We start from the raw sequence: 24,114 nt of genomic DNA, 5'->3' as shown, positions 1-24,114 counted from the left end.
AGTTATCAGTTATCATTTCAGTGGTTCTAAAACTATGTGATTTATCTTTATGCTAGTTGTTAGGCAGTAGATGCTAAGTGTGAGTTACAAAAATGAGATAAGAGCTTAAAAATAGTATATTTATGCAAACCGAATAGCCGAAAGTTGGGGCCTCAAGCTAGACTATACGGGACCTCGGGGTCGGGCCAAGCGTTAGGTTGGGGCCGATTGATGAAGAACTAACAGTTCTAAGAGCTTTGATGAGGGCTCTTTATGATCAATGACGAGCAATAAATAAAGAACAATTAATGAAACGCAATAAATGTAAGTAATAAATCTGAGGAAAGACAATAGAGAGTGTTTAAGTTGGAGAGCAGATAATGTTCTTGTATTGAATATCATCCATCCAAAAAATAACAAGGGTCCCCTTTATATAGGAGGGGAAGTCCCAACATGGTACATGTATAATTATTACAAGGAAAAGTAGCTGGTACAGCTACTTAAAAGTCTGGTACAGACTTGTACTATTCTTGCAGGCGTTGTCAGCTTTGATCACACGCCTCGGGAACTTCCCACTTATCCATGATAGTCGTCGGTCTCTGCTGCCCCGAGGTCAGACATGGGGAACCCTCGGGGTCGAACCTCGATCGGTGCCTCGAGCCTTCTGGGCTACGGAATGTCATATCGATCACAAAATCGGAGCGTCCAATTTTAGCCGTGTACAAACTTAAAAATGTTACGGAGTAACATTTTAGAAAAAGTTCAAGCTTACAGCAAACCTCACTTAGGATACTTCCTTGCCATTTTCAGGCAATGGCAGTTCTATACAACTCAAAAAAGCAATTGGTAGCCATTTAGCCAATATTTTACCATGGCACCTATAACCCCAAAAAATTAAGAACAGATAACTCTCACTATAATTTTGCTTCTCTTTCTTCAAATGTTCTTAACCCATCCCAAATTTCTTTTCTAAACCCTTAGGTAGTTCTCTCGAGGAGGGCGAATCCATTGTTCTCTCAGGGAGGCCCGAGGCCCAAAACCAAGGAGATCAGTGCATCACCATTTCGTCAGTCAAAAGTTGGCCCATTTTGCAATTGTTTCCTTATTTTGCAAAAGGAGTTCTTTAGGTTCAGTGAGCCCCCGATGTTTTGAGAATCGAATCTTGCACCTATTACTAAGGAAAGAGGTTAAATTTTACACCAGTAAGATACAAGATATAAATTAATATTATGTTTGGCCAAGCTTCTCCAAGGCTTAAAGTACTTTTTTTAAACTAGTTTTAGTGTACGCGCATTGCGCGTGTATCCTTTCTATTGAAAATAAAAAATTTAAAACTAACATAAATAATATTTAAATTAAAGATGTATTTAAATTATAAAGTATTTAATAAAAATTTCAAGTTCCAAAATAATATTTGATTTTAAAGTCTTACTATTATTTTTAGGATTTCCTACATAATTTATTTTATTAAATTATTCTTAGAAATTAAGTTTATCGTGGTATTGTCAAAATTATCTTTAGGAATAACAGATTTTTTTTAGTATTAACTTTATGGTTTAGGTGTCTTAGTGTTTGATATTTTGAATGGTTATTCATGGTATATGCTTATATTTTTATTTCTTTTTGAGAAATGATATATGTTAATACAATGAACATGAATGATCTTCTATTTAATTATGGAAATAAAAGGTTCTATCAAATATATCTCAAGTTCTTTTTTTTATTATTTCGAAAAATAAATCGCAAACAGGATACGTGAGTTTTAGTAGAAGTATATGAATAACTTTTGAACACCTTTGTTGCTAACTAATAGAATTAAAATTATGTTTCTTTGCTAAATTAAGAGAATGATTTATAAGGTGACATTTTAATTCATTTTAAGGTCCTAAACATTAGGATAATTCAAATAAAGAAATATCTAATGAGTAAAATTTTTGTTGATTTACAAGTCCTAAATATTTAGAAAAATTATTAAATTACGATTTTATTCAATGTAAAATTTATTTTTGAAGGGTAAAAAAGGCGAACGATATTTTCCCTAATGGCCTGTTTTTAATATTTTATATATATAAAAGTTATAATCATTAGAAATTAAGAATAATATATTGTTTGCATTTAATAAATAAGATATTATGTTCTTAATTTAATAAAAAAATAATAGAAAAAAATTATATTGAGATTGCTCCTTTCCGTTGCAAAGTATTGTCCACCTTTCTTTTAATTGTCATTAAATAAATTAAATTCTAATTTATTTTAGTTCTTATATTTTTGTACGGCATTTATGCAAAAGGGCCAAAATTTCTAATATTTGATAAGAAAGCACATAAGCCAAATCGTGATTTATTATTTATCTTGGTGTTATTGCTTAAATCTTTGGTATTAGAAGTAATAAATTTTAAAAGGAAAGAATTTATATAACTAAATCTTTCTTAATTTTAAATTCTTAAATATAGAAGTTTGTAAATAGTTCGAATAAGGAAATATTTAATATATAAAATTTAATTAATTTTGAAGTCATATATATTGGGAAAATAATTAAATGACTATTCCTAAATACTAAGAAAATAATTAAATAAATATTTTTAAATATTTGGATAATAATTAAAAGACCAATTTGTCTAGTGTGAACTCTAGCTTTAAAGAGTAAAAAAGACGAATAAATATTTGGATAATAATTAAAAGACCAATTTGTCTAGTGTGAACTCTAGCTTTAAAGAGTAAAAAAGACGAACGACATTTTGCTAAATGTCTTCGTGCTTTTAATATAATATAGATAAAAAAAGTACTTTTTCCAAAGTTGAAGTGTTTGGTCAAGCTTTTAAAAGAAAAAAATACTTTTGAGTAGATGCAGAAGCAATTTTGGAGAAGAAAAAAAAAGTAGTTTCTCCCAAAAAATACTTTTTTGAAAAGCACTTTTGAGAAAAATACATTCAGAAACACTTTCTAAAAGCTTGGCAAACATTTATTGATGCTCAAAAGTGTTTTTCAAATTAATTAGCCAAACACAAACTGTTTCTCACCGAAAACACTTTTCATGAAAGGTTTTTGAGAAAAAACATTTCTGAAAATAAGCTGATTTTAGAAACTTTGACAAACCCGCTATAAATTGCTAACATAAAGTATTTATTTCCCAATCCTCTATAATATAGTGGAAACAGGTAGAATTTAGCCAAGGCTTTTACTTGATTTACTTGAGAACTTTACAACATATAAGTACAGACAAAAATGCATCTATTGTGAACTTTTAACTAAACCTATCTTCCCCCCAAAAATTTCAATATCTGCTCTATAATTGAGTTTAGAATCTATACACCTTCTTTTGTAGGGTGTGACATAAAGATCTTGTTTTATTTGCAGAAAATCAAAATCATACCTCTAAAACAATGCCATTATTATAGGACCAAAATTATTTGTGCCCGTGACTGACAATAACTTCTGTTCTTTCTCTATTCCCATCTGAATAGGGGCCTCCATCTACTGATTCCTTGCTTATTTCTTTGATATCTTTTCATTTTATTTTTTTAATAAAGCTTATTGGTGATCAACGACGAAGACTTAGTAAGAATTTAATTAATATATAATGTATTATAAGGATGTTTGGAAAGTTTATAAGTTGGTTTGAGATTATTGCCTTGTTATAAGTATTTTGTAACTTATTTACGCGTTCAGTAATTAACAAAAAAGTCAAAATCAACCAAAAGTGATATTAATTACCCTCAATTTCGGACTTTTCAGTTTATAAGTATTTTTTATTTAACTAAAATTATACTTGCTTATTCTTAATAATTTCCTGTAATCCTAAAAATACCTTTCCCAAAATAGAAATTCTAACTCCTTTCACAATTCCATTTCCGTCATTTGTCCTTTTACATGTAAGAAAAGTTTTAGATTTTATTTTTTCGTAAACAACTTTAAGGGGGTGGAAGTTATTTTAACGTAAAAAGTGTCCACTTATGATCACATTGTTACAAACATAGACTGATTATTAATTATTTCTTTCAATATCTTTGTCCAAACACGTTATTATTCATTTATAAAATCAAATTTAGTACTTAAAATATTATTTAGCACTTGATGTGTGTGTGTATATATATATAAAATCTCAATGATCTTTGAAATTGTGGCCCAAGAGATTGACCTGTATTGTCAACCAGAATGTCATTTTCTTAGAATTGGATATGAATTAGTATCTCGACCATAAATCACTCCATTAATATCTCAATCGTTGTCTGTTAATCCAAAACCTAGGCTAAGTGATGTCTCAAACACAAGTAAAATGTTAGCAGAGGGATTGTGCCAAATTATACAATAAGTGAATCGACGAGAGAAGCATTGATTAATAATTTGATGATTATTATAACTATAACAAGAAAAATAAAGCTCTTTTTTTTGGGGGGGGGGGTGTGGGTGTGGGGGTAATTGATAGAAGGGGATAAAAAGGGACTAACCAATGCAATAGGAGTCTGCCTTGTTCCGAGTCAAGTCTTTTTCATGACAGCCTTGGCTTGTCTATCATCATTGGAATTTTCCTATCAAACAAATATACATAATGCATACTTCGCCATTCATAGACTCAAACACCCTACATTTTGATTTTATGCCCCACAACTTCTTTTTTAAGAATTTTTGAGTAATTTTGAAGAAGAAAAATATTTCGGGAGCTAATGCTCTTACTGTATTAAGGTTTTTTTTTCTTGTAACAATATTTCAGTAATTAAAAGTGAATGTATAATTAATTTTACTTATTGTCATTAAAATTTAGTTAATATAACAGTTTTTGTCATATTAAAGTAATGAACTTTGCCTACAATAACAACAAAGTCAAAAAATCATATTTTGTCAACTCTAACTAATATAATAATAGACTCACTTGGAGAGTTTCGCAAATTATTTCTCCTCATTTTCGCAGGGAAGTTATTTTCCTGAGATTGAAGAAAAATAAATTTGTAAGAAAAATATTTTTTTTCAAATATTTAAGCCAACCAAATATATATTTCAAAAAAAAACTTAAAAATATTCTCCTCCATAGTCCATAGAAGACACCGTAAGTACATTCTCTTTTTTAACGAAAGCGAGATGGATATAGAGTATTTTCTTAGGGATTTCAGATAAAAGTATATTTCTTGTTTTTAAGGAGTTTAAGAAATTCAGAAAGTAGGACAAAGTACATATGATAGGTGAGAAGGTTCCAGCAAATTCACGTGAAATATTTTGATATATATGGCTACTGAGGAGTCAAGATTCTAAAATCCAGAGCGATTTTCATGTGGCTCTTCTTTCATTAATATATGTATGTGACCACCTTCCTACTAATTCGGTAATTCCTATTATACTCTTCTGATCTTCTCTTTATTTGGTGCCTTTGTAAATTCTCTGACTTTTTACTATATCTTTCATCCAGTATTTGGTATTGGCTTTATAAGTATGATGTATCGCATAAGGTTCACTAAAAGAGAAATGAATAAAAATAGTGTGTGTGAACATCAGTTATACGTTTTCCTCTCGACTGACCGAGTAGATATTTCATCTACGAACATCTACCTCTCAATTTTTTGTCCTAGTTCGATCAACTTGTGGAGTTGTAATTAGATTATCGCTAATAGTTATTAATCTTAAGCAAGAAGAGTTTGCATTAAATGTTCTTTATTTTTTAAAAAGAAAAAAATCCAACCACTCAAGCTTTTACCTCTCGGGGTGATGAGGGGTTGACATTAACACTATCTTACTTAGGACTAATATCTCTAAAGGAATAATACAAGTAAGGGCACGAGAAATTAACTTACTAATCCTAATGAGAGTAGAATAAGCCCTACCGTTTAGAGATGTTCTTTGCCTTTTCTATCAATTTTTAGTATTTTAAAAATAAGAATTAGACCTTTCCTTTTCCTAAAGAGATTTTCTAATTTTGAGGATAACAATTGGCGAACAACATTTTGGAAGATGTTAAAGGGACATGGTAATCGGTACACCAGTCAACTGTCCCCCTTTTGAAAAATCTCAAATATGGTATTTTCTTTGTTATGAAGTTTCAGTTCTCCAGTCAAAATTTCATTTTTTTCTCTTTATTTTACTTCTGTTACTTTTACTTTTGGAAACATTTTCTAAAGCATATGTTGAATGTCATGATTTCCGCATGTAAAGAGTCCACAATATACAAAGGTTGAAAAGGATTATTACTTGCTAGATCTTCTATGTCATAAAAGCAATTCCTTCCTCCAGTATCACATCTTTTTTGGGGATTGACCAACAAAAGATGAAAATATTTTTAACTTTCTATTTAGCGGTAAAAACTAAGATCACTATGAAAATTTAAAAAAAATATTGCTTTGAATATTCCTTAAAGCATAATAATCAATTCGATATTGATGGTTTAGATTTATTTTCTGAATTAAAAGTATCAAGGAAAATAGTATATTTAGAAGATGGAGTGACAGTTTAATTGATACATTCAATCAAATATAAATATTTGATTCTTTTCTAAATGTCTATATTACTTATAGAATAATATTAATAACTCTTATTACCGTTGCTTCAGCGGATAGAAGTTGTCAAAATTAAATTGATAAAGTCTTGCCTAACATCAACAATGTCTCAAGAAAGATTAAATGGATTAGCTATATTGTCAACTGAGAAACACTTATTTGGAGTTATTGATTATAAGAAAATTATTAATTACTTTGTATCTAAGAAAAGTTTAAAAAAATAGACTTCAAATAAATAAATAAATAACTTTTTTGAAAAAGTTTAAGGCCCCTTATAAAGTTTAGCTTTAGGCCACAAAATTAGTCGGAGCGCCCCGAACAAAAGTTATTCTTTTTTGGCTGGATATTGAATATCAAAATGTCCAAAAAAAAAAAAAAACATTTTTTCAACTGATAGAATGATGATAAGCTTATCTTAGTTATAATTTCTTATAATACCTTTCATTCACTACTAAATAAATGTCCCAAGTTTTCGAGTCAACCCGCGTTTTTTTATGAATCCTATGCGCGTGGGCATACCCCCTTGCAGGTCTTCCCTTTCCGCTGGAGCTTCATGGATATTGCCCTGTTCCCTGATTAAATGGTTGAATGTGAGCTATAGTTCGCGAGAGCCAAACGCGCGTATGGCCTTGCCTTACCATTTGACCTCTTTTTTTCGTGTGACTAGGAATTTTCTTTGACAATTATTTAATAATAAATGATACTACTAGAGAATAGCTAAAGGTATAAAATAATTTATTACGGAAATTATTACTTATTACTTCATGTTCTTTTTTGGTTTAATGTAAAGCATTCTCAGAAAAGCTTCTTCTTTGCTTTTCTCTTCTTTGGCTAGAATGTGAAAATGGACATGTACATGTCTAACAGGCAAGTTCTTACAAGGCGACAAAGTTCACAGAATGCCACGCCACAGAACCAGTAAAGAAGATTAACCCAGTACAACAAAAGGAGCAATTATTTAAAGTAATTAAATGACTATATAACAAAAAGTGAAAGATTAAAAATAATTAAGTGACCATATCAACACCTTTTTCCACCAATAATTATCCCACATATACTAAAGTTAAAAAACTCCACCTTTTTTCTACAGTTGTACCATGATAAAAAGCCAATAATAAACAAAAGCATTATCACTTAGAATTGAAAGAGATAATAACAAAACATAGCACTCCTCCTAATTGTAGAATTAAACTATAATCACGCTTAGCACCGTCCAATTAATTTATTAAAAAGGAATCTAGCAATCTGCTCCGCATAATGAAACGCTTCATCGTAAATATAGATAGCAAATTAGCAATCACTTAATTAATTAACAATGTTTCTCCAAACTGGTTGCCGTCAAGCGTCAGCTGTATGAATTATCTCTATACATTCCACTAAATTCATTTGTTCCTACACCTAACACTTACCCTTAATTACATTACTATACAAGTCTCTAACTAAGCTAAAAAATCCCCTAGCAAACTAGGAACATTAAAAATAAGGATGACAAATGGACAAATTACCTTATTAATTATTATTATGTGAAACTATGTTGCGCGACTCTCCAAAACAGTTGTCGCACTCGTGTCGGGTCCTCCAAAAATAGTATATTTTTGGAGGATCCAACATGCACGCATAGATATTTTCAGAGAGTTCGAGCAAGTGAAGACAATAACAGCCATTTGTCCTTTATTTCTGTAAAACTTTCCCTCCTTTAATGGAGCAACGGCCATATCTTTGTCTGTAGCATATTTTTCAGAAGAAAAAAAGAGGGGCCCCTAAAGTCTCAGAAGTTGGCAACAATCACGACCAAAGAATACAGAAAAAGCCACTCTTAACACCACTTCTTCTCCTTATCTGTAGTAAACAGTATTTGCTCCTTGTTCTTGTTCTTCTTCATGAAGCCAAAATGTCACATAATTCAATGGCTTCTGCATCTTCTTCGTCTGCTGTTGCTACCCCTCCTCCTTTCTTTTCATATGATGATGATAAACTAGACCTTGAATCAGTCCGTGCATTCATCGCTGTGATCAAGCAACATATAACTGAATTTCTTGAAGATACAAAATCTCGAAAATGCTTGAAATTGAAATGCAGTTCAAAGCTTGATGTTTGTAATAGAGGGTACCTTGAATTCTCGGAACAATCAATATTGTCGAATCTTTATTGGGGGATAGAGAGTATAGAAGCAGCAATTCAAGCAAAATGGAGCGAAGAGAAAACATCAAGGCTACAGAATTCAGAGAACATGCTTCAAGTTCCAGCCTCACTTGATGAGCAAGGAGAAACAGCCGGAATTCCAAACAATTATTTGGTAGGCTATTCGTACTTTTACCTCTCCGTTGTTCGAAAGCTCCAAGGAGATGAGTGGCAGGTCGCGATGCATTTTCTTCAAGCTCTTGTGGTTTCTCCTAGGCTTCTTCATACTGAAATTGCTACGGACCTCTGCCAACGTTTGTTTCTCTTAAGCTTTGAGCATGAAGGGAAGGAAACACATTGGAAAGAGTTTACATCCGCATCTTTTATCAATCTTGATGAGAATGAGGTCTATGTTATGATGGTAAAGATGGCGAGGAGATATAAAGCTTGGCTGATGTATTATCAGATTGTGTCTTCTGGAGAGGGTCCTCTAAGGAATAGTGAATTAGAACAGATAATGTAAGTTTCTTGGACTATGTCATAGATAAGCAGAAGATATATTGAAGTAGAAAGTTGCTTTGTATATAAGACACAGAAAGGAGACAAGACCATAAGCCCAGCAGCATGAATTTAAACTGCATATTACATTTAGCAATTTTAATAACGAAAATCCTCATAACACATAGACAACAAAGACCTATTGGAATGGATTGGATGATTATTACCAAGTTTAATTAGTCTTTAGCAATTTCATAAGTCCAATTTTCAAAAGGAACTGAAAACTGAAATGGAGATGATACCTTAGTTTACAACACATTGCCCTAGCTTTCTGATTGTAGAATCACGCTTTTCGTAATTTCGGTATGCTCATTCTCATCCAAAATTATTTCTGATTAACAGGAGTAAGAAGTCCAGAAGCACAAGATCTTCAAATTTATGTAAGCATGGAAACGACGGGTGCACCTGTCAAAATGTAAGTATAACTGATCCTCTTGGATAATATAAAATACAACTACTAAGTCTGAGCACCATAAGGGTAATTAATGATGAAATGTACGGGTCCCAAATTCAAAACTCGCTTTGGTGTTTACTCACCTTTCTCTAAGTTTAGTCAGCGGAAGTTCCTAGTTCTCCTGATTTTGTATGACTTTTAAATTAATAGAGCATGAATGCAGTTTGAGAAGGTGCATCCATGTAATGCCCAAAATGATGCCAAGAATGGGGAAGAAAAGATGATTGTCAAATCCAACGAGTCCATAGAGCAAAATCAGGTAGCTATTACCGACTTAAGGAGTAGTGTAGCAGAAATACCCAAGAACTCAACCACCAAATGCGTCAAAGATATATTACTTGATTCTGAGCCAGAGACACCAATCTACTTGGATTTCAGCGACAGCGGTTCTGCAAATGAAAATATTCATGAGGTAATATCTTGGCAAAGACAGCCATGAAAGAGAAGTAGAAAAGAATAGCCCTTTGCAAACTAAGCAATTGTACAAGCATGCATTCACATAAGCATAAAATCTCATCTTTCTCTTTCTGATTCAGGAATATGCAGAAGACCTGGAAATCACTTCAAACTGTAGCCTAGAAAACCAGCACACAGAGGCTTTTTATCAGTTCAGTCCCTACTCACCTGTTTTAAACTTTAGCCTGATATCTGAGTAGGTCTGATATTCATTAACTCAACTGACCGAATGAAATACAGGAACAAGCAATCTTCTCGCTCCTCGTTGTTGTTGGAAAGCTTGGTTTGTAAATCGCAAGTTTCTGGATTAAGGCACAAAGAAGGAAGCCAAGTAGAAATAACTAACTCACTCTCCAGAAGATTCTCCGGTTCATTTACTCATACTGATTTATCAGCAGAAGGAATTAGAAGCCTCAAAACGCACATAAATTTGAGTGGCAACAATGAAGCTGCAACTATGCAACAGTGCTTACAGATGATTGATAGTACATCCGACGGATATCCAGTGTCCATGTCTTTACATGATTATCACCTCTGCAAAACACAGTTCCCAAGGATTTCTTCACGGCAAAAGAACAGGTGCAAGAAGACCTTAAATGAAATATCTGAATATGCTGAAGAAAATTCTCAAGCAGAACAAGCAGCAATACTTGAGAAAATAATTTCAAAGTTATGTTTCTCAGAAGAGTTTGGGGATTATAAAGACTATACAGTTGATCTTACAACAATATATGAGTTACTGAATAACAAAACAGGACTTAAATATTCTTTGCTAAAGGACATAATCATTGATCAACTTCTGAGGGCTATATCAACATCCAGAGAAGAACATGTGATACGGGAATCGGTATCAGTCCTATCAATTATTATTTCAAGGAACAGATCACTTGTTGAGGATGTCAAGAGGAAAGGGTTACAGTTGAATCATTTGGCAACTGCACTTAAGAAAAATGTTCATGAAGCGGCTATACTAATATACTTAATAAATCCATCTCCTGCAGAAATCAAGACATTAGAACTTTTACCATGTCTTGTGGATGTGGTGTGTGCTTCAAACAGTTACAAATGTAGCCTAACAACACTGCGGATAACACCTCCTGCAGCGTCGTTGATGATTATGGAAGCACTAGTCACTGCATTTGACTATACATCGAGCGACACACAATTAGCTGTGATCAGCTCACCCAGAGTACTCTCAGGGCTCTTGGATGTCTCAAGGAACAACAACCTCGAAGAAATTATTGCTCTGGCTGCTGTTCTTATCAGATGTATGCAATTCGATGGTCAATGCAGAAAATACATAAACCATTATGCTCCTGTGGCCCCGTTTATATCTCTTTTGAGAAGCAACCATAAGCGCGCAACATCAATTGCACTGGAGTTTTTTCATGAACTGCTGCAAATTCCAAGGTATGGAACTATCAAACTATTCACCATTTTCTTTATCATCTGCTGTGGAAGGGAATGACCTTGACATTGATCAACATAAGGACTCCCAAGAATATGAAGACTGGAAGGTTATCATCAACATAGGACTGGTGATAATGGCGATGCAATATGCTAGCTAAGACTTTGTTCTTAGAAGCAAATCGGCGAGACCTTTCCTGAGGTTTTTATTCACCATAATTTGTTATCTTGTGAATGGACTAGACTGAAAAAATTCAAACTACTCGAATTATTATCTCGTCAAGAGGAGAAGAATGTATGCACTCTAGTCGAACAAAGTGACCATAAACAATATTTTATTCCATATACAGCATACTTCCGAAGGGGAGCATTGGCATAACTGGTGAAGTTGCTACCACGTGACCAGGAGGTCGCGGGTTCGAGCCGTGGAAACAGCCTCTTGCAGAAATGCAGGGTAAGGATGCGTACAATAGACCATTGTGGTCCGGCTTTTCCCCGGACCCCGCGCATAGCAGGAGCTTAGTGCACCGGGTTGCCCTTTTTTTTTATACAGCATACTTCCCAGAAGCTACTGTTCTGTTTACACGTTAAAAATATGATCAAGAAGATTCCATAATTTAGTCAATCTCCTTTGCATCAGATCATCAGCCATTCAGGTATTGCAGAAAATACAAGAAGACGGAAGCAACAACAATATGGGTGCATTACTGCTCCTCATCCAAAAGTCACAACCAGAGTACAAACTTTTGGCAGCAGATTTGTTGCTTCAGTTAGACATGCTGGTAAGCATATTGAAATGTTATCTTTCAAAGTATCTGGAAAAAAAAAAAGTGTCTAGCGATTAAAATGAACAGGTTTGCATAACTAAACACCAGCAATAGAACAGCAGATGTTGAGCTTAGGATAACTCGAACATACAGGGATAGCAAGAAACTCATGATATTGGGCACTGAAGTACACAAAGAGAACAAAAACTAAAAAATAAAAAGAAACTTACATTTTATAGTTTAAGAAAATTAGCACGAAGCACTACACAAAGCAGAAAACCTGGAAATGTTTACATTTTCTTTCATACTTTCTATAAACAGAAAGTCAAAATCTACCTATATCTAGTTTCCGGCCCTATGAAAGGAATGTTTTACCTATCCGTATACTGTATTTTATACATTTTCTTACAAAATAAAAGGAGAAACCATGAACTTTTGACGATGACAAATTTTCAGGAAGAAACATCTAGTAAATTTGTATACTGTGAAGAGGCTATGGAAGCCGTACTTGCGTCAGTGACATGTGAAGAGAATTCTGCGACAGAGGCTCTATCAGCATTCATCCTATCCAATTTTGGCGGAACGTGCTCTTGGTCAGGAGAACCTTACACAATACCATGGTTGCTTAAAAAGGCTGGATTAACTTCACTGCAACATAAGAACATGATAAAGAATGTTGACTTCTCAGATCAATGTCTACAGGTATTTGCGCTTTGAAGATTTAACTTGGTGCTGCGTGAGATCATATAGATATTGATCAAAAGTGCAGGTAGAAGAGCTAGGGATGATTTAGCACCTAAGATTTATCTCAACAGTCCTCAAACAACTATTCCATAGGATTTACATTTTCCTTTGGAGCTATCCTACTCTTTGGGGTGCTGATCTCTCGCCTATTCTTATATATTCAGATTTCTGTCATAGCATTGTGGAGATTTTTCTCATTTATAGTGCTTCTTAGTTTTTGAGAGTTCTCACAGAGTGGCATCAGAATCTATACGTTCCAATTGCTGTTGTACAGCTTCTTTTAAAATACAGTTGTACAGTTTTTTGATAAGGTTCTAACCTACAGTTATACAGTTGCTGTTTCTGAAGCTATGAACCCAAAGCAAATGTTCATTAACAAGCAAAAACAAATCTCTTATTTAGAGGAACTAGGATCTACACTGACCAATTTGGCTACTATGTAATATTTCATGCTCAGTCGGCACAAGTCAGTTGTTTACCTGTTCTAAAGATTCCATAAACTTGCAGGATGTTGGCATAGAGACATGGTGCAGCAAAGTAGCAAAGTGCTTCTTAAGATTTGGAAGTCCTCTCTTCCATGCTTTAGAGAAAGGACTTAAGAGCAATTCGAGGAGCACTTCCCGAGACTGTCTTGCCGCTACTGCATGGATTGGGTCTGAAATCATGAAAGCCCCAGATGATTTGAGATATGCAGCCTGTGAGATCTTGCTTAGTAGAATTGAGCAATTTGTGCATCCAGGACTGGAGCTTGAAGAGAGGCTATTAGGATGTCTTTGTATCTATTATTATACTTCCGGAAGAGGTATTACTCTAAAGTTGTGCTCTTATACATTCATTTTAAATTGGAATATTTAAAAAGAAGTCTAAAATTTCATATTTTGCATGAAAACAAGGAAGCACTTTTAGCTGCTTTAACAATTAGAAGGTTGCTCACAAATTGTCTGCGTAGAAGGGTCTTATGGTTCAACTTTATCAGATAACTTTGATTACAATAGAACAAGAAAACAAATGAAAATTTAGTTCCTACTGCTTTTGCTTACAGCCTAATTAACAGCAAAGCTAGTAAAAAGGAAAGTCGATCCTCCAATAGAGGAAAAGACCTTGAATGTCAAAAGAGAGTGATCTTGTTTCATGAATTTCAGGAATCTCTGCAGTGAGTACTTACAGTTTCTAAACTGAAGAAACTTGTGATTGCTGGAGAATGAGTATATAGGCAGCATCTACAGAACTTTCATAAAAAGCCACAGTCCATCGTGATTTGCATAAGCAGCAAAATGATGTCATCTCTCTGAATCTTACATATACACAAATTTCTCTTTAATTTGATAGTCCCAAAATCACATGTTACTTTATGTTGGTTAGGCATATATAGGTTTTACATCACCTATATGCTATGTTAACTTGCTTTCACATCAAGCATGCGCTTAATTAACCCACCTTTAGCTAAGTTAACTTGCTTTCAATTCAAACAGTACCTGAAATGGAAAACTCTTATAGGGATGAAAAAGTTAGTCAACTTCTCAGAAGGAGTTAGAGAGTCACTAAGACGTCTTTCCAGTATCAGTTGGATGGCAGAAGAATTGCTTAAGGTTGCTGACTATATCCAGCCAAACAAGTGGGTAAGTAGACATCAGATTTCTTTCTTACACATCTGGTGACTGCATGTGATGTTAACAGCACAATCATGCATCCAAATGTATGTCTACCTCGGAATGCAAGTTACCCTACTACAATCATCACATCTAATATAAATGAACCTATTAAACCTCCTTAATAAACAGGATCTTCAATATAACCTATTATATATCATCATTGTATTAACAGGCATCCAAGCGATCGAGAACTATTACAAGCTCGGTAACCTTAACATTCTAAAATAAATTCCACTGTCAAAGAGATATATATTTCCCTGCATAGGAAACCTACTTTTTGAATGTGTGTCTTGTTCGCTAATTAAAATGCAGAGCAAGGATAAAAGAGAACAGCAAAGATGCATAAAAGGCATCAGCAAAGTAAAAATCCATGTGAAAGATGTATCACCTCTGGCAATTTTGCTCTAGCATCAGACCCATTTCATCCCAGTACTATGTTACCATGATACAATTCCTTCATTCTAACTCAAGCTTTTCTTTGCAAATGTAAGAGCAGAGAATATCTTGTGTTCACACACAAATTCTCGAGGTGGGAAGCAACCGTAGCGGAGCAGTAACTTCGCTCATCTTCTATAATGGACAGCTTTACAGTGGACATGCAGATGGTTCAATCAAGGTTAGCAGCTATTTTTATGTTGTGTGCTACATACTTCTCGCTTCCAAATTTACGGTTCACGTTAAAAGAGGAAGCACGTGACCTCTTGATAAGTTAAATTCCAAAACAATGTGTGTGTGTGGATATGTGTAGGTAAGATGGTCATCTGGTGGGATTGGGGGGAGAGAGAGAGTGAATTACAGGCCAATTACTTTAGTAACCGTAGGAGCCTATCATTATGATATTTTTATTATAATAAGAACATGGCCTTTTAAGTTTTACAGAAGCAAAAAAACATATCTGATTGTTTTACATCATAGGCGTGGGACATCAAAGGACAAGCAGCGACACTTGTCCGGGACGTGAAAGAGCATAAAAAGGCTGTGACATGCTTTACCATTTCTGAATCGGGGAATTGCCTGTTGAGTGGATCTGCTGACAAAACAGTAAAGGTGAATAGCACCCAATCAAGTCATATGCTAATATTATGGACTGAAGGGAATTCTAAAAATGCATTTAAGATTGATGTGTTTTTCTTTCTCTACAGATTTGGCAAATGCTTGAAAGAAATCTTGAATGCGTAGAGACTATACTGGCGAAAGATCCAATTCAGAATATTAACACACACGGAGAACTGATTTTTGCAATTACCCAAAGCCACAAAATGAAGGTAGATACAAAATCGTTACATTCAGAAGAAAGAACTTACAAATAGGAAGGCAGACTCTTATAGTCATGTCTGAGAAGCTAAGTTTTGGAATGACTTTTAAGATAGTATATTTCATTAACAAGACGTTCTCTTTTATAGGTGTTTGATCGATCACGAAAAGCCAGTAAATATTTTACGAATAAATCCGTAAGGTGTGGAATATTGACACACGGAAAGCTTTATGTAGGCTGCACAGATTCAAGCATACAGGTCAGGGTCAGATCTTGATTTAGATTCATATAGATAATGGAACAACTGATAAAGCAATTGAAGTACAAATATCAAATTACTCAATGCAGGAGCTAGCTATAGCAAACAGCAGGCAGCAAGAGATCAAAGCAGCATCAAAGATTTGGAGTATGAAAAACAAGTCTGTGAACTCATTAGCCATATATAAGGACTGGATATATAGTGCAAGTTCAATGGTTGAAGCTTCACATATAAAGGTAACAAATGCCACTTGCTGATGTGGAGTAAATACCTCTTCCATTGACACCCTCACTGATGCAGGACTGGAGAAAAAACAAGAAGCCCCAAATATCAATGTCGCCAGAAAAGGGATCCAATGTGTTGGCGATGGAAGTAGTGGAGGACTTCATATATTTAATTTGCAGCGCATCAATGAGCAACATCCAGGTACTGGGAATATCTTTCCTAGATACTGAGATTTAAGTTTGATAATTCTAGAAAGTCACATCTCAAAGGGAAAAAGAGAAACTATCTCTACTTAACAGAAATCACCTTAGGTCAAGTCCAATGAATGAGTACTAAATATATGCTAATTACTCAACTCGCTTATACAAAATTTACCATGTTAAATACCACTTTATCTCTAAGCAACTGGCTGCATTCTGACCCAAGAATACATGAGGTGATCAGATTTGGCTGAGAGGAACACAGCACAAAGTTGGAAGATTATCAGCAGGCAGCAAGATAACAAGTCTTCTGACAGCAAATGACATAATTATATGCGGTACAGAAACAGGAATGATTAAGGTTTGTATATTAAACTTGTTCTACTCAAAAAAAAAAAAAAGAATTACTAAAAGGGAAATAGAACTTTTGCCAGACCAAATTGCAGAATATACGTGCTTATCATGTAATATGCACCAGTGGTAATAACAAAATCACATGTTGCCAGTATTATGCACTTGCCAATTTTGAGTATCAAAATTTCCACTACCCCTTCTGGTATCCTCCCTTCAAAAAATCTTTATTAAAGAAGGGCACAATCTTTATTTTATTCTTTCCAAACATATTGGTACTAACTCCTTGCTTTGACTTCGCATCTTAAAAATGGCAGGGTTGGATTCCCCTCTAGTGGTAAATTACAGGAACAGAAAAAGTAAAGTTTGCACAAGTGATAGTTTCAAGTTAGTCAACTTCACCCAGTACAGAAGGAGCTTTTGCAGTCTGATTCCATATGATGTAGAGAGAACAACCATACATATGTGTGCAGTGTAATTATATCATTTCACTTCAAATAATTCTACTTGCCATGTAAATGGATGATTGAAAAAATCTCAGATAAATGCTAAACCTTTTTGTTCTCTTCTTTTCTGCTTAAGAAAAAGGATGTTACTAAGAGTAAAAACATTTCAACTTGCACTCGAGCATTAATAGAGATTAGAGGATCAACCTTTTCGTAAGTCCAAAAGTTTATAAGCTCGTACACATACCTAAGAACATACAAACACACTCATACACACACTGAAAAAGTTGAACGCATGAAGAGCAAATGGCATTTCTATTTTACATTCTAAAGGTAAAACGTTGGTTTTTTACCCTCTTCTCTTCTTCTCCTTTCTCTTCCCTCTATGTCGGGTCACCATCCGTGCCTCCAAAAGAAAGATAAAAGTAAATGTAAATACTCATATTCCCTCTTTATGGTTCCTGTTTCACATTCAACAACTTTCATGCTTCCTTTTATCTTATTACTAGATTTAAATAGGAGAATGCTCGATGAGTTTAGGCCTCGGTAAAAGAAAAAGAATCACTAGACCTACAAACATTAGGGGCAGAGCTAGATTATGAGTTCAGCCGAACCAAGTAGCTTTAGTCCAAACTCAATATTTGACTTAAAAAAATCTATTGAATATGTATCAATTATTAATTTACAACCTGCTAACTTAAAAGAACGAGAATCCCAAATCCATAAGCTTCAAAACTTGGCTATGCCTCTGACCAACATTAACATAGAACAACAACAAATCCAGTAAAATCCCACAAATGGGATCTGAGAAAGTTAATGTGTACGTAGACTTTAGCTCCACCTTATAAGGTAAAGAGGTTGTTTCCGAAAGACCCTCCGCTCAATAACTTAATGGAACAGTATGAAAGAAAAATCATGAAGAGAAATTTGAACAAACATATAATCGAGAGGCACAGATCAAAATCATGAAATAAAAAGCTTTATATCTTAGTCCGAAAAATTGAAGCAAAACCTACCAAAATAGTACTGCTATAAAGTCATAATCTTTTTTCTTAAAAAAAAAAAACCTCTATAATTAACAATGAAACAGACACAGAATGATACTCAGATTCCTGTCTTCTCTTATCCCCTACAAAAACAAAAACATGAAAGTAATTCTTTATAAACACAAAATCGATGAAAAAGGCTTTAATTCTTGAAGTCACAGCTACAAAACTCTCTCATAACCACAGAGACTCGAAAAACTGAGATTCGACCAGTTTATCTCTGCTCCTTTCCAAGTGTGCCTTCAACATTAAGAGTTCGTTCACGTAATGACATGTTTCAACATTGAAATTAGAATCCCACGTCGTACCATTCGAATGAGAAGAATCGCAATGGTTTTCAAAGGTGTCAAGGACGTCGCTCCCACCGTAAGTGTAAGGTTTACCTGTGGGAGAGAAAACAAGAATAGCAACTTGAGTACCGCTAGTCTTGGATTGGAGTTCTACAGCTTTCTTGAAAAGTCCTTTGCGTCTCTTTGAGAATGTCACCATCTTTGATGATTCTTTTGTTATTTTCTTGATTTCAATCTTTTTCTTTCCTGTACCCATGTTTCTTTCCCAAGGCATGTGTTTGACGGGCGGAGAGTTGGACTTGACTTTACTTTTACTACTCTTATATACAAGCGGGAAAGACATGCTTATATAGGCGTTTGGACAAATAAAATTGTACTTAATTTTTTTTTTTAAAAAGTAGTATGCAAATTATGTAAAAGAAACTTATATCATTGGCCCCTTTCTCCGAGGAGAAGAAAGGAAAATTAATTCTAGAGACTTATAGAGACATATTGTTTTTTTCAAATGTGACATTATTTTTTCGATTTAGAAATAAAGGCAACATTCTAATGTAAGACCTAATCAGTCATTATATAAATAAAAGAATTTTTAATCTACAGATTGTCCATCGAGATGAGAAAGCATCGACCTGTCAAGTTTTCATTATACAGTCAAACCTCTCTATAACAACATCCCTATATAACAATACTTCACTATAAAAACTAAACTTTTCAGGAATTAATTTTTATGTTAGGTTATCATATATATTCTCTATAACAACACTTCTCTATAATATCCAAAAATATTCAAAACAAACAAGGCTGTTATAGAGAGGTTTGATTGTATATGCAATTTTACACTCCTGAATCTTGATAAAAACACAAAAAATGAATCTCTATACAAATAGTCAGTCATATCATTGTTTACTTTTATTTGCCGGTATACATAAATTATATACTAACTATATATGATTATATACATATTCTATAATTATAACTATATTATATTTATCGGCTATTTTTTAATTTACGAGGTTAAGTAGGTAATTATTTAGGTTAATTCTTCAAAAAGTCAAACATAAATGAAAATAGAACGGAAATGGGCACTCAGGGGCCCATAACTCAAAATGAGCCCATTGAATTGTTAGCTGTTTGGCCCAAGAAGAGTGGGTTTCGGCCCGGAAAATTCGAGGCGGCATGAGAGACAATTGACTAACGCGTGTTGTCCTATACCTTCACAAACGTGACGTGGTCGGTATTTCTACTCTCTCCTTGTCATTCTTGGCAACTCCCCCAAAAAGAAAACAAAAAAACCCACAAAATATAAAAATCTGTATAGATTCCTCAGAACGCCTCTTTGACAGTCAATTTATTTATTTGCGAAGGCAGAAGAAATGGCAGAAAAGAAGAACACGTTGGAATCTGTGAGGGAATGGGTGGTCGAACACAAGCTCCGAACAGTTGGTAATTATTCTATTTTTGTTGTTGTTGTTGTTGATTATTGACATTCTTTTACCTATATGAATCAAGAAATTCTTTCTCTTCTTTGGTTTGATTTTTTTTTTAAATTTCATTTTTTTGTTTTGTTTTTGGGTTGAAATGTTTGAAGGGTGCTTATGGCTGAGTGGAATAACGGGTTCAATTGCTTACAATTGGTCTCAACCCAACATGAAAACCAGCGTTAAGATTATTCATGCCAGGTAATTGCAGTCTTTTATCCCAATTCTGTGGGATCGAGGTTTAAAGATTCAATTTTTAATTTTGTCGGCGATCAAGCAGATGTTTCTGTGTATGTATATGTGGTGTTCGCTTTGTAGATTGGTCCCGACTCTTCTGATCCAGGGTTCCATAGCAGAATATGATGATGTTAATTGCATTTACTTTCATATGTATGTTTCGTTTTCGGTTTAAGCTTGGACAGTTGCTTTAAACTACATTTATATTTCTAATTAAACTCTTTATCAAAAGCGGAGGACTATGAATATTTGAACTTTTATAGATTAGATTTCTAGAGCATGATGAGCATTTTTTTTTATGCTCATCCTTCTCTTTCCAAGAAGTACTCGGTGGTTATGTTCTAGAGAGATTTGTTAGTCAGTTTTATTTCATTAATATGAGGACACATGGGAGATGTGGGCATCCCGGTGCAACAAGGCATCTGCGTTCACGCTGGGTCCGGGAAGGACCGCATCTCAAGGGGTGTGATGTAGACAACCACCCTAATGCAAGCATTAGTGGCTACTTTCACAGCTTGAATCCGTGACCTATAGGTAACTAACTACACACGGGCGATGTATTAGCTAGAAAAGGCTTGATTTAACTGACACCAGAAGCCAGTTTCAAATGTATATAATGTAATTGAAAGTCTTTCTTTTTCCGCTGATCAGATCCTTTGTTTTTTTTACTAATTGAGAAATCCTTAGTGAGTTATCAGTTTTCAACTTGGGAAGGGGAAGGCATGGGTCCATCCCTCTATCCTATTGCCACTTAATTACCAGGCTTCAGCTAGTCCGACAGGGTTCGAGCTGATCCTATTAGGCTCTACTTCCAAGATTTTTTTCCTGTTAGAGGGTATTATTCCGTGTGTCACTTGCCGGACACAGAAAAAGTGTAATATGGATTCAATCTTCCGTTCAACTTAGGTTCTAGGATATAGTGTTTCAGAAATGGGAACTGGTTTAGTTGCAGACTGAACATGCTTTGTCATGCAAAAAATGATTTGAGAGAGTACTTGATCTTGTTGAATATGACTTGAAAGACTTGCTTATAGAAAAACATATATGCACACATACCAGACTTGGAAGTTTTTCAGTCTCTTCAACATTCACAAGGATTCTTTTCAACTCTAACTTCAGATACTCTTTTTTCAATTTCAATGTGGTCCAAAACGCTTACTGAGCATTTGGAAGAGGTGGTGTTCTCTGAGTTGAAGATTCTCAGAAATTTATGAAACCAGCTCTACTAGGGGGGTGAGGGGTTGGCTGGCTTTTTCATGTTGTCTTAGTATGCCTTAACCTTTTCCACTATCTTGTTAAAATCAATTTGTCTCAACCAGCAAAACTAGCGGAGGGATTACACCAGCATTTTCGTCGAAATTTTGAATTTTTCCTTTTGGGGAAACTGTTTTTCCATGCATACAGAAAGAAAGGAAAGTATTTCAATTTTCCCAAAAACCAATTGTCTTTCTTGATCGAAACTCCTCACATTATTTAAGCTGACACCAATATCTCCCATTCACTTTGACTAGATCACACGGGGTTGGGTGCTGGGAGGAGGAGTTGCTAATATAGGTTCTCGGATTTTTGTCCATGCTTTAAAATTATTCTAATTGGACAAGCTCATGAACAATGCAAATAAGGACCTGACTAATTCCCCTGGAACTCATCCAGGAAAAGGAAAATTTGTAATCTAAAAGCCCGTGCAACATCAAGTTGTTAATATATAATGAACCTTATTTTTGATCAACTTCTCTTAGTGTTCCAAATCTTTTCTGTTTGTGTTATTCTTCAAGCACCCTGGCTGTTCTATTTTAGTTTGACATATTTGTCTAGTTTTGTGGTGGACGAGACTGAGATGTTAATGCCCCTGTTAAACGAGATATTTGACGATATTGTTGAGTACAAGAAACCTAGTAGGATATACATGTTTTTCAGGTTGAGAAATCATCTATCTTTGACGGCAAACTCTACCGCAGACAAAAGCATGGTATTTAAGTGGGGAAGGATAGAGGGATAGGCCCATTAACCACCGAGTTTCGAATCGTGTGCCACTGGCCCTTGGAAATTTATCTGTTATCCACAAAAGCATGGTATAAATGTAAATAATGTTTTTTCACTTGCGGGTTTTGTCAGCTCCTTAAGTTTTAGAAAGGAGAGAGCGAAGTGCTCATGACATATATCATTTTTATACGCATTTGCATCCTCGGGATGATTATGAAATGAATTTCTTATTTACCTGATAAAAAAAAAAATTCTTGGTTGTAAAAAAAAAAAATACATCTTACTTTGACGGCTTTGGATGCTCTGTGCTACTCCTTATAAGATTTTTGTAATTTGTACATCTTGCCTTGTTATTCTCTTGTAAAAGTAGAGTCAACTGCTGTGGTCTTAGAAAGAGCATAGTCACATGCTCTGGCTTTTTCAGAAGTACTTAGCTTTATTCATTTTGACATTTTGGTTGTGTAAATCATGTGGCGTTTCTGGAGCGGTCTTCATGAGTAACTGATGTGTTTTTATTGGTAATCAGGCTGCATGCACAAGCGCTGACTCTTGCTGCATTAGCGGGCGCTGCAGTCGTGGAGTATTACGACCATAAATCAGGGGCCAAAGCAGAACGTGTTGCCAAGTTCCTCCAACCGACAGCCCCTCATCCGCACAAGGAGTGAATCAGACTTGAGTTGATTAATAAAAGAAAACTGATTAGCCGCAGCTTTATCTGTTGGGTCATGCCCCTTAACTTCCCATGGAAGAGTTTTTGCTAATCAAATTTCCAGTACTGGAGAGGCTAGATGACACACCTTTCCCTATTAATTTTGATTTTTTTGGGTTTATTTATAATCGTGAGATGAAGAATCATGAATGAAGAATCATGAAAAGTGTCCTTCTTAGTATTTTCTTTTTGTACTTTTGAAATATCCACAGATTGAAAATCTTGAGGGTATATCTTGTATCGAGTATGAATTGCTATGTCTGACTTGCCTGTAGTATTACTTATGCAAGTTCCGTTGAAAAAGCTAGTACTCCTGGCAGGAGTTCGAAACCAAAATGACAACTTTTTGGACTCAAAATACGTTTTTACAGTTTTAAAAAAAAAGTTACTTTTCTACCTAAATTGTAGTATTATACTGCTCTTTACCTAAAACGCAGTATTATACTGTGTTTTACCTATTAAAATAAATCGCCCATCTTCTTCCCCCAACGACAGAACCAGTAACCCTCCCCCCATTTTTAAAAACAGAAAACAACGGTCCCCTCCCCCCTGATTATAAAAAAAAAAATTCAAGTGGATCCTACCCGTCACACAACAAGTGAAGATTGTAGGTTCAGCATACAACCCAAGCCTTCGATTGTTTGTGGTTTCCTCGTTTCGGGCTCAAAATTTTAATTTTTCGATTTTTTTAAAAACATAAATCGAGGTATTCCGATTTAGTTTATGTCGAAACTCGTATAATAATAATGTTTAGTTGTCTTGAATGTGTTTCCACGTTGTTTTGTATTTTGTTTGTGATAAAATGTGTATGTTATTTTTATCCAGATTAAATTATTAGTGTTTAAAAAAAATAGTTAAAAGTTGAGAAATAATTTTTCTTGTTAATAAAAATGTTCGTAAATTTCTTTTACTGTTTTATATGTAATTTCGTGAATGTTATGTTATTAAAATATGTTTGTTGTTTTTAATTTCGTGAATGTTATGTTATTAAAATATGTTATGTAATTTCGTGAAT

The 24,114-nt window shown here is 34.4% G+C and overlaps 3 protein-coding genes across 3 annotated transcripts; 2 read left to right on the top strand and 1 right to left on the bottom strand.

Moving 5' to 3' along the window:
* The first annotated feature begins 8,255 nt into the window (after positions 1–8,255).
* LOC104235346 (putative E3 ubiquitin-protein ligase LIN-1) lies at positions 8,256–17,479 on the top strand. Its single transcript, XM_009789084.2, has 17 exons — positions 8,256–9,101; positions 9,483–9,555; positions 9,758–10,006; positions 10,131–10,201; positions 10,291–11,460; positions 12,098–12,239; positions 12,681–12,926; positions 13,476–13,770; positions 14,466–14,587; positions 15,117–15,236; positions 15,536–15,667; positions 15,763–15,885; positions 16,024–16,134; positions 16,224–16,370; positions 16,435–16,560; positions 16,804–16,920; positions 17,228–17,479. Exons 1-17 carry the CDS (start codon positions 8,353–8,355, stop codon positions 17,243–17,245), a joined length of 4,011 nt encoding a protein of 1,336 aa, XP_009787386.1. The 5' UTR covers positions 8,256–8,352; the 3' UTR covers positions 17,246–17,479.
* Positions 17,459–18,948, bottom strand: LOC138869537 (agamous-like MADS-box protein AGL28). The gene is made up of 4 exons (XM_070147163.1): positions 18,786–18,948; positions 18,424–18,485; positions 17,710–17,762; positions 17,459–17,603 (listed from the first exon to the last, which is right to left on the bottom strand). Exons 1-4 carry the CDS (start codon positions 18,946–18,948, stop codon positions 17,459–17,461), a joined length of 423 nt encoding a protein of 140 aa, XP_070003264.1.
* A 965-nt stretch (positions 18,949–19,913) lies between these two features.
* Positions 19,914–23,360, top strand: LOC104235347 (uncharacterized). The gene is made up of 3 exons (XM_009789085.2): positions 19,914–20,135; positions 20,281–20,371; positions 22,917–23,360. The coding sequence occupies exons 1-3, from the start codon at positions 20,066–20,068 to the stop codon at positions 23,053–23,055; spliced, it is 300 nt and encodes a 99-aa protein (XP_009787387.1). The 5' UTR covers positions 19,914–20,065; the 3' UTR covers positions 23,056–23,360.
* Positions 23,361–24,114: the final 754 nt, after the last annotated feature.

Source organism: Nicotiana sylvestris, chromosome 1, assembly GCF_000393655.2.
Source record: "Nicotiana sylvestris chromosome 1, ASM39365v2, whole genome shotgun sequence".
NCBI classification, from domain to species: domain Eukaryota; kingdom Viridiplantae; phylum Streptophyta; class Magnoliopsida; order Solanales; family Solanaceae; genus Nicotiana; species Nicotiana sylvestris.
The sequence above is the reverse complement of the archived record's forward strand: the minus strand, read 5'-3'. Positions and strand labels throughout refer to the sequence as shown.

Coding starts and splice junctions, on each gene's coding strand:
- LOC104235346 (XM_009789084.2), top strand. CDS start 8,353: ATGTCACATAATTCAATGGCTTCTGCATCTTCTTCGTCTGCTGTTGCT. Junction 10,007..10,130: donor CAAATGAAAATATTCATGAG/GTAATATCTTGG, acceptor TTTCTGATTCAG/GAATATGCAGAAGACCTGGA. Junction 13,771..14,465: donor TTATTATACTTCCGGAAGAG/GTATTACTCTAA, acceptor AAACTCTTATAG/GGATGAAAAAGTTAGTCAAC.
- LOC138869537 (XM_070147163.1), bottom strand. CDS start 18,948: ATGGGTACAGGAAAGAAAAAGATTGAAATCAAGAAAATAACAAAAGAA. Junction 18,486..18,785: donor TCTTGTTTTCTCTCCCACAG/GTAAACCTTACA, acceptor TTGTTTTTGTAG/GGGATAAGAGAAGACAGGAA. Junction 17,763..18,423: donor TTTCATTGTTAATTATAGAG/GTTTTTTTTTTT, acceptor TTTCTTTTGGAG/GCACGGATGGTGACCCGACA.
- LOC104235347 (XM_009789085.2), top strand. CDS start 20,066: ATGGCAGAAAAGAAGAACACGTTGGAATCTGTGAGGGAATGGGTGGTC. Junction 20,136..20,280: donor ACACAAGCTCCGAACAGTTG/GTAATTATTCTA, acceptor AAATGTTTGAAG/GGTGCTTATGGCTGAGTGGA. Junction 20,372..22,916: donor GTTAAGATTATTCATGCCAG/GTAATTGCAGTC, acceptor ATTGGTAATCAG/GCTGCATGCACAAGCGCTGA.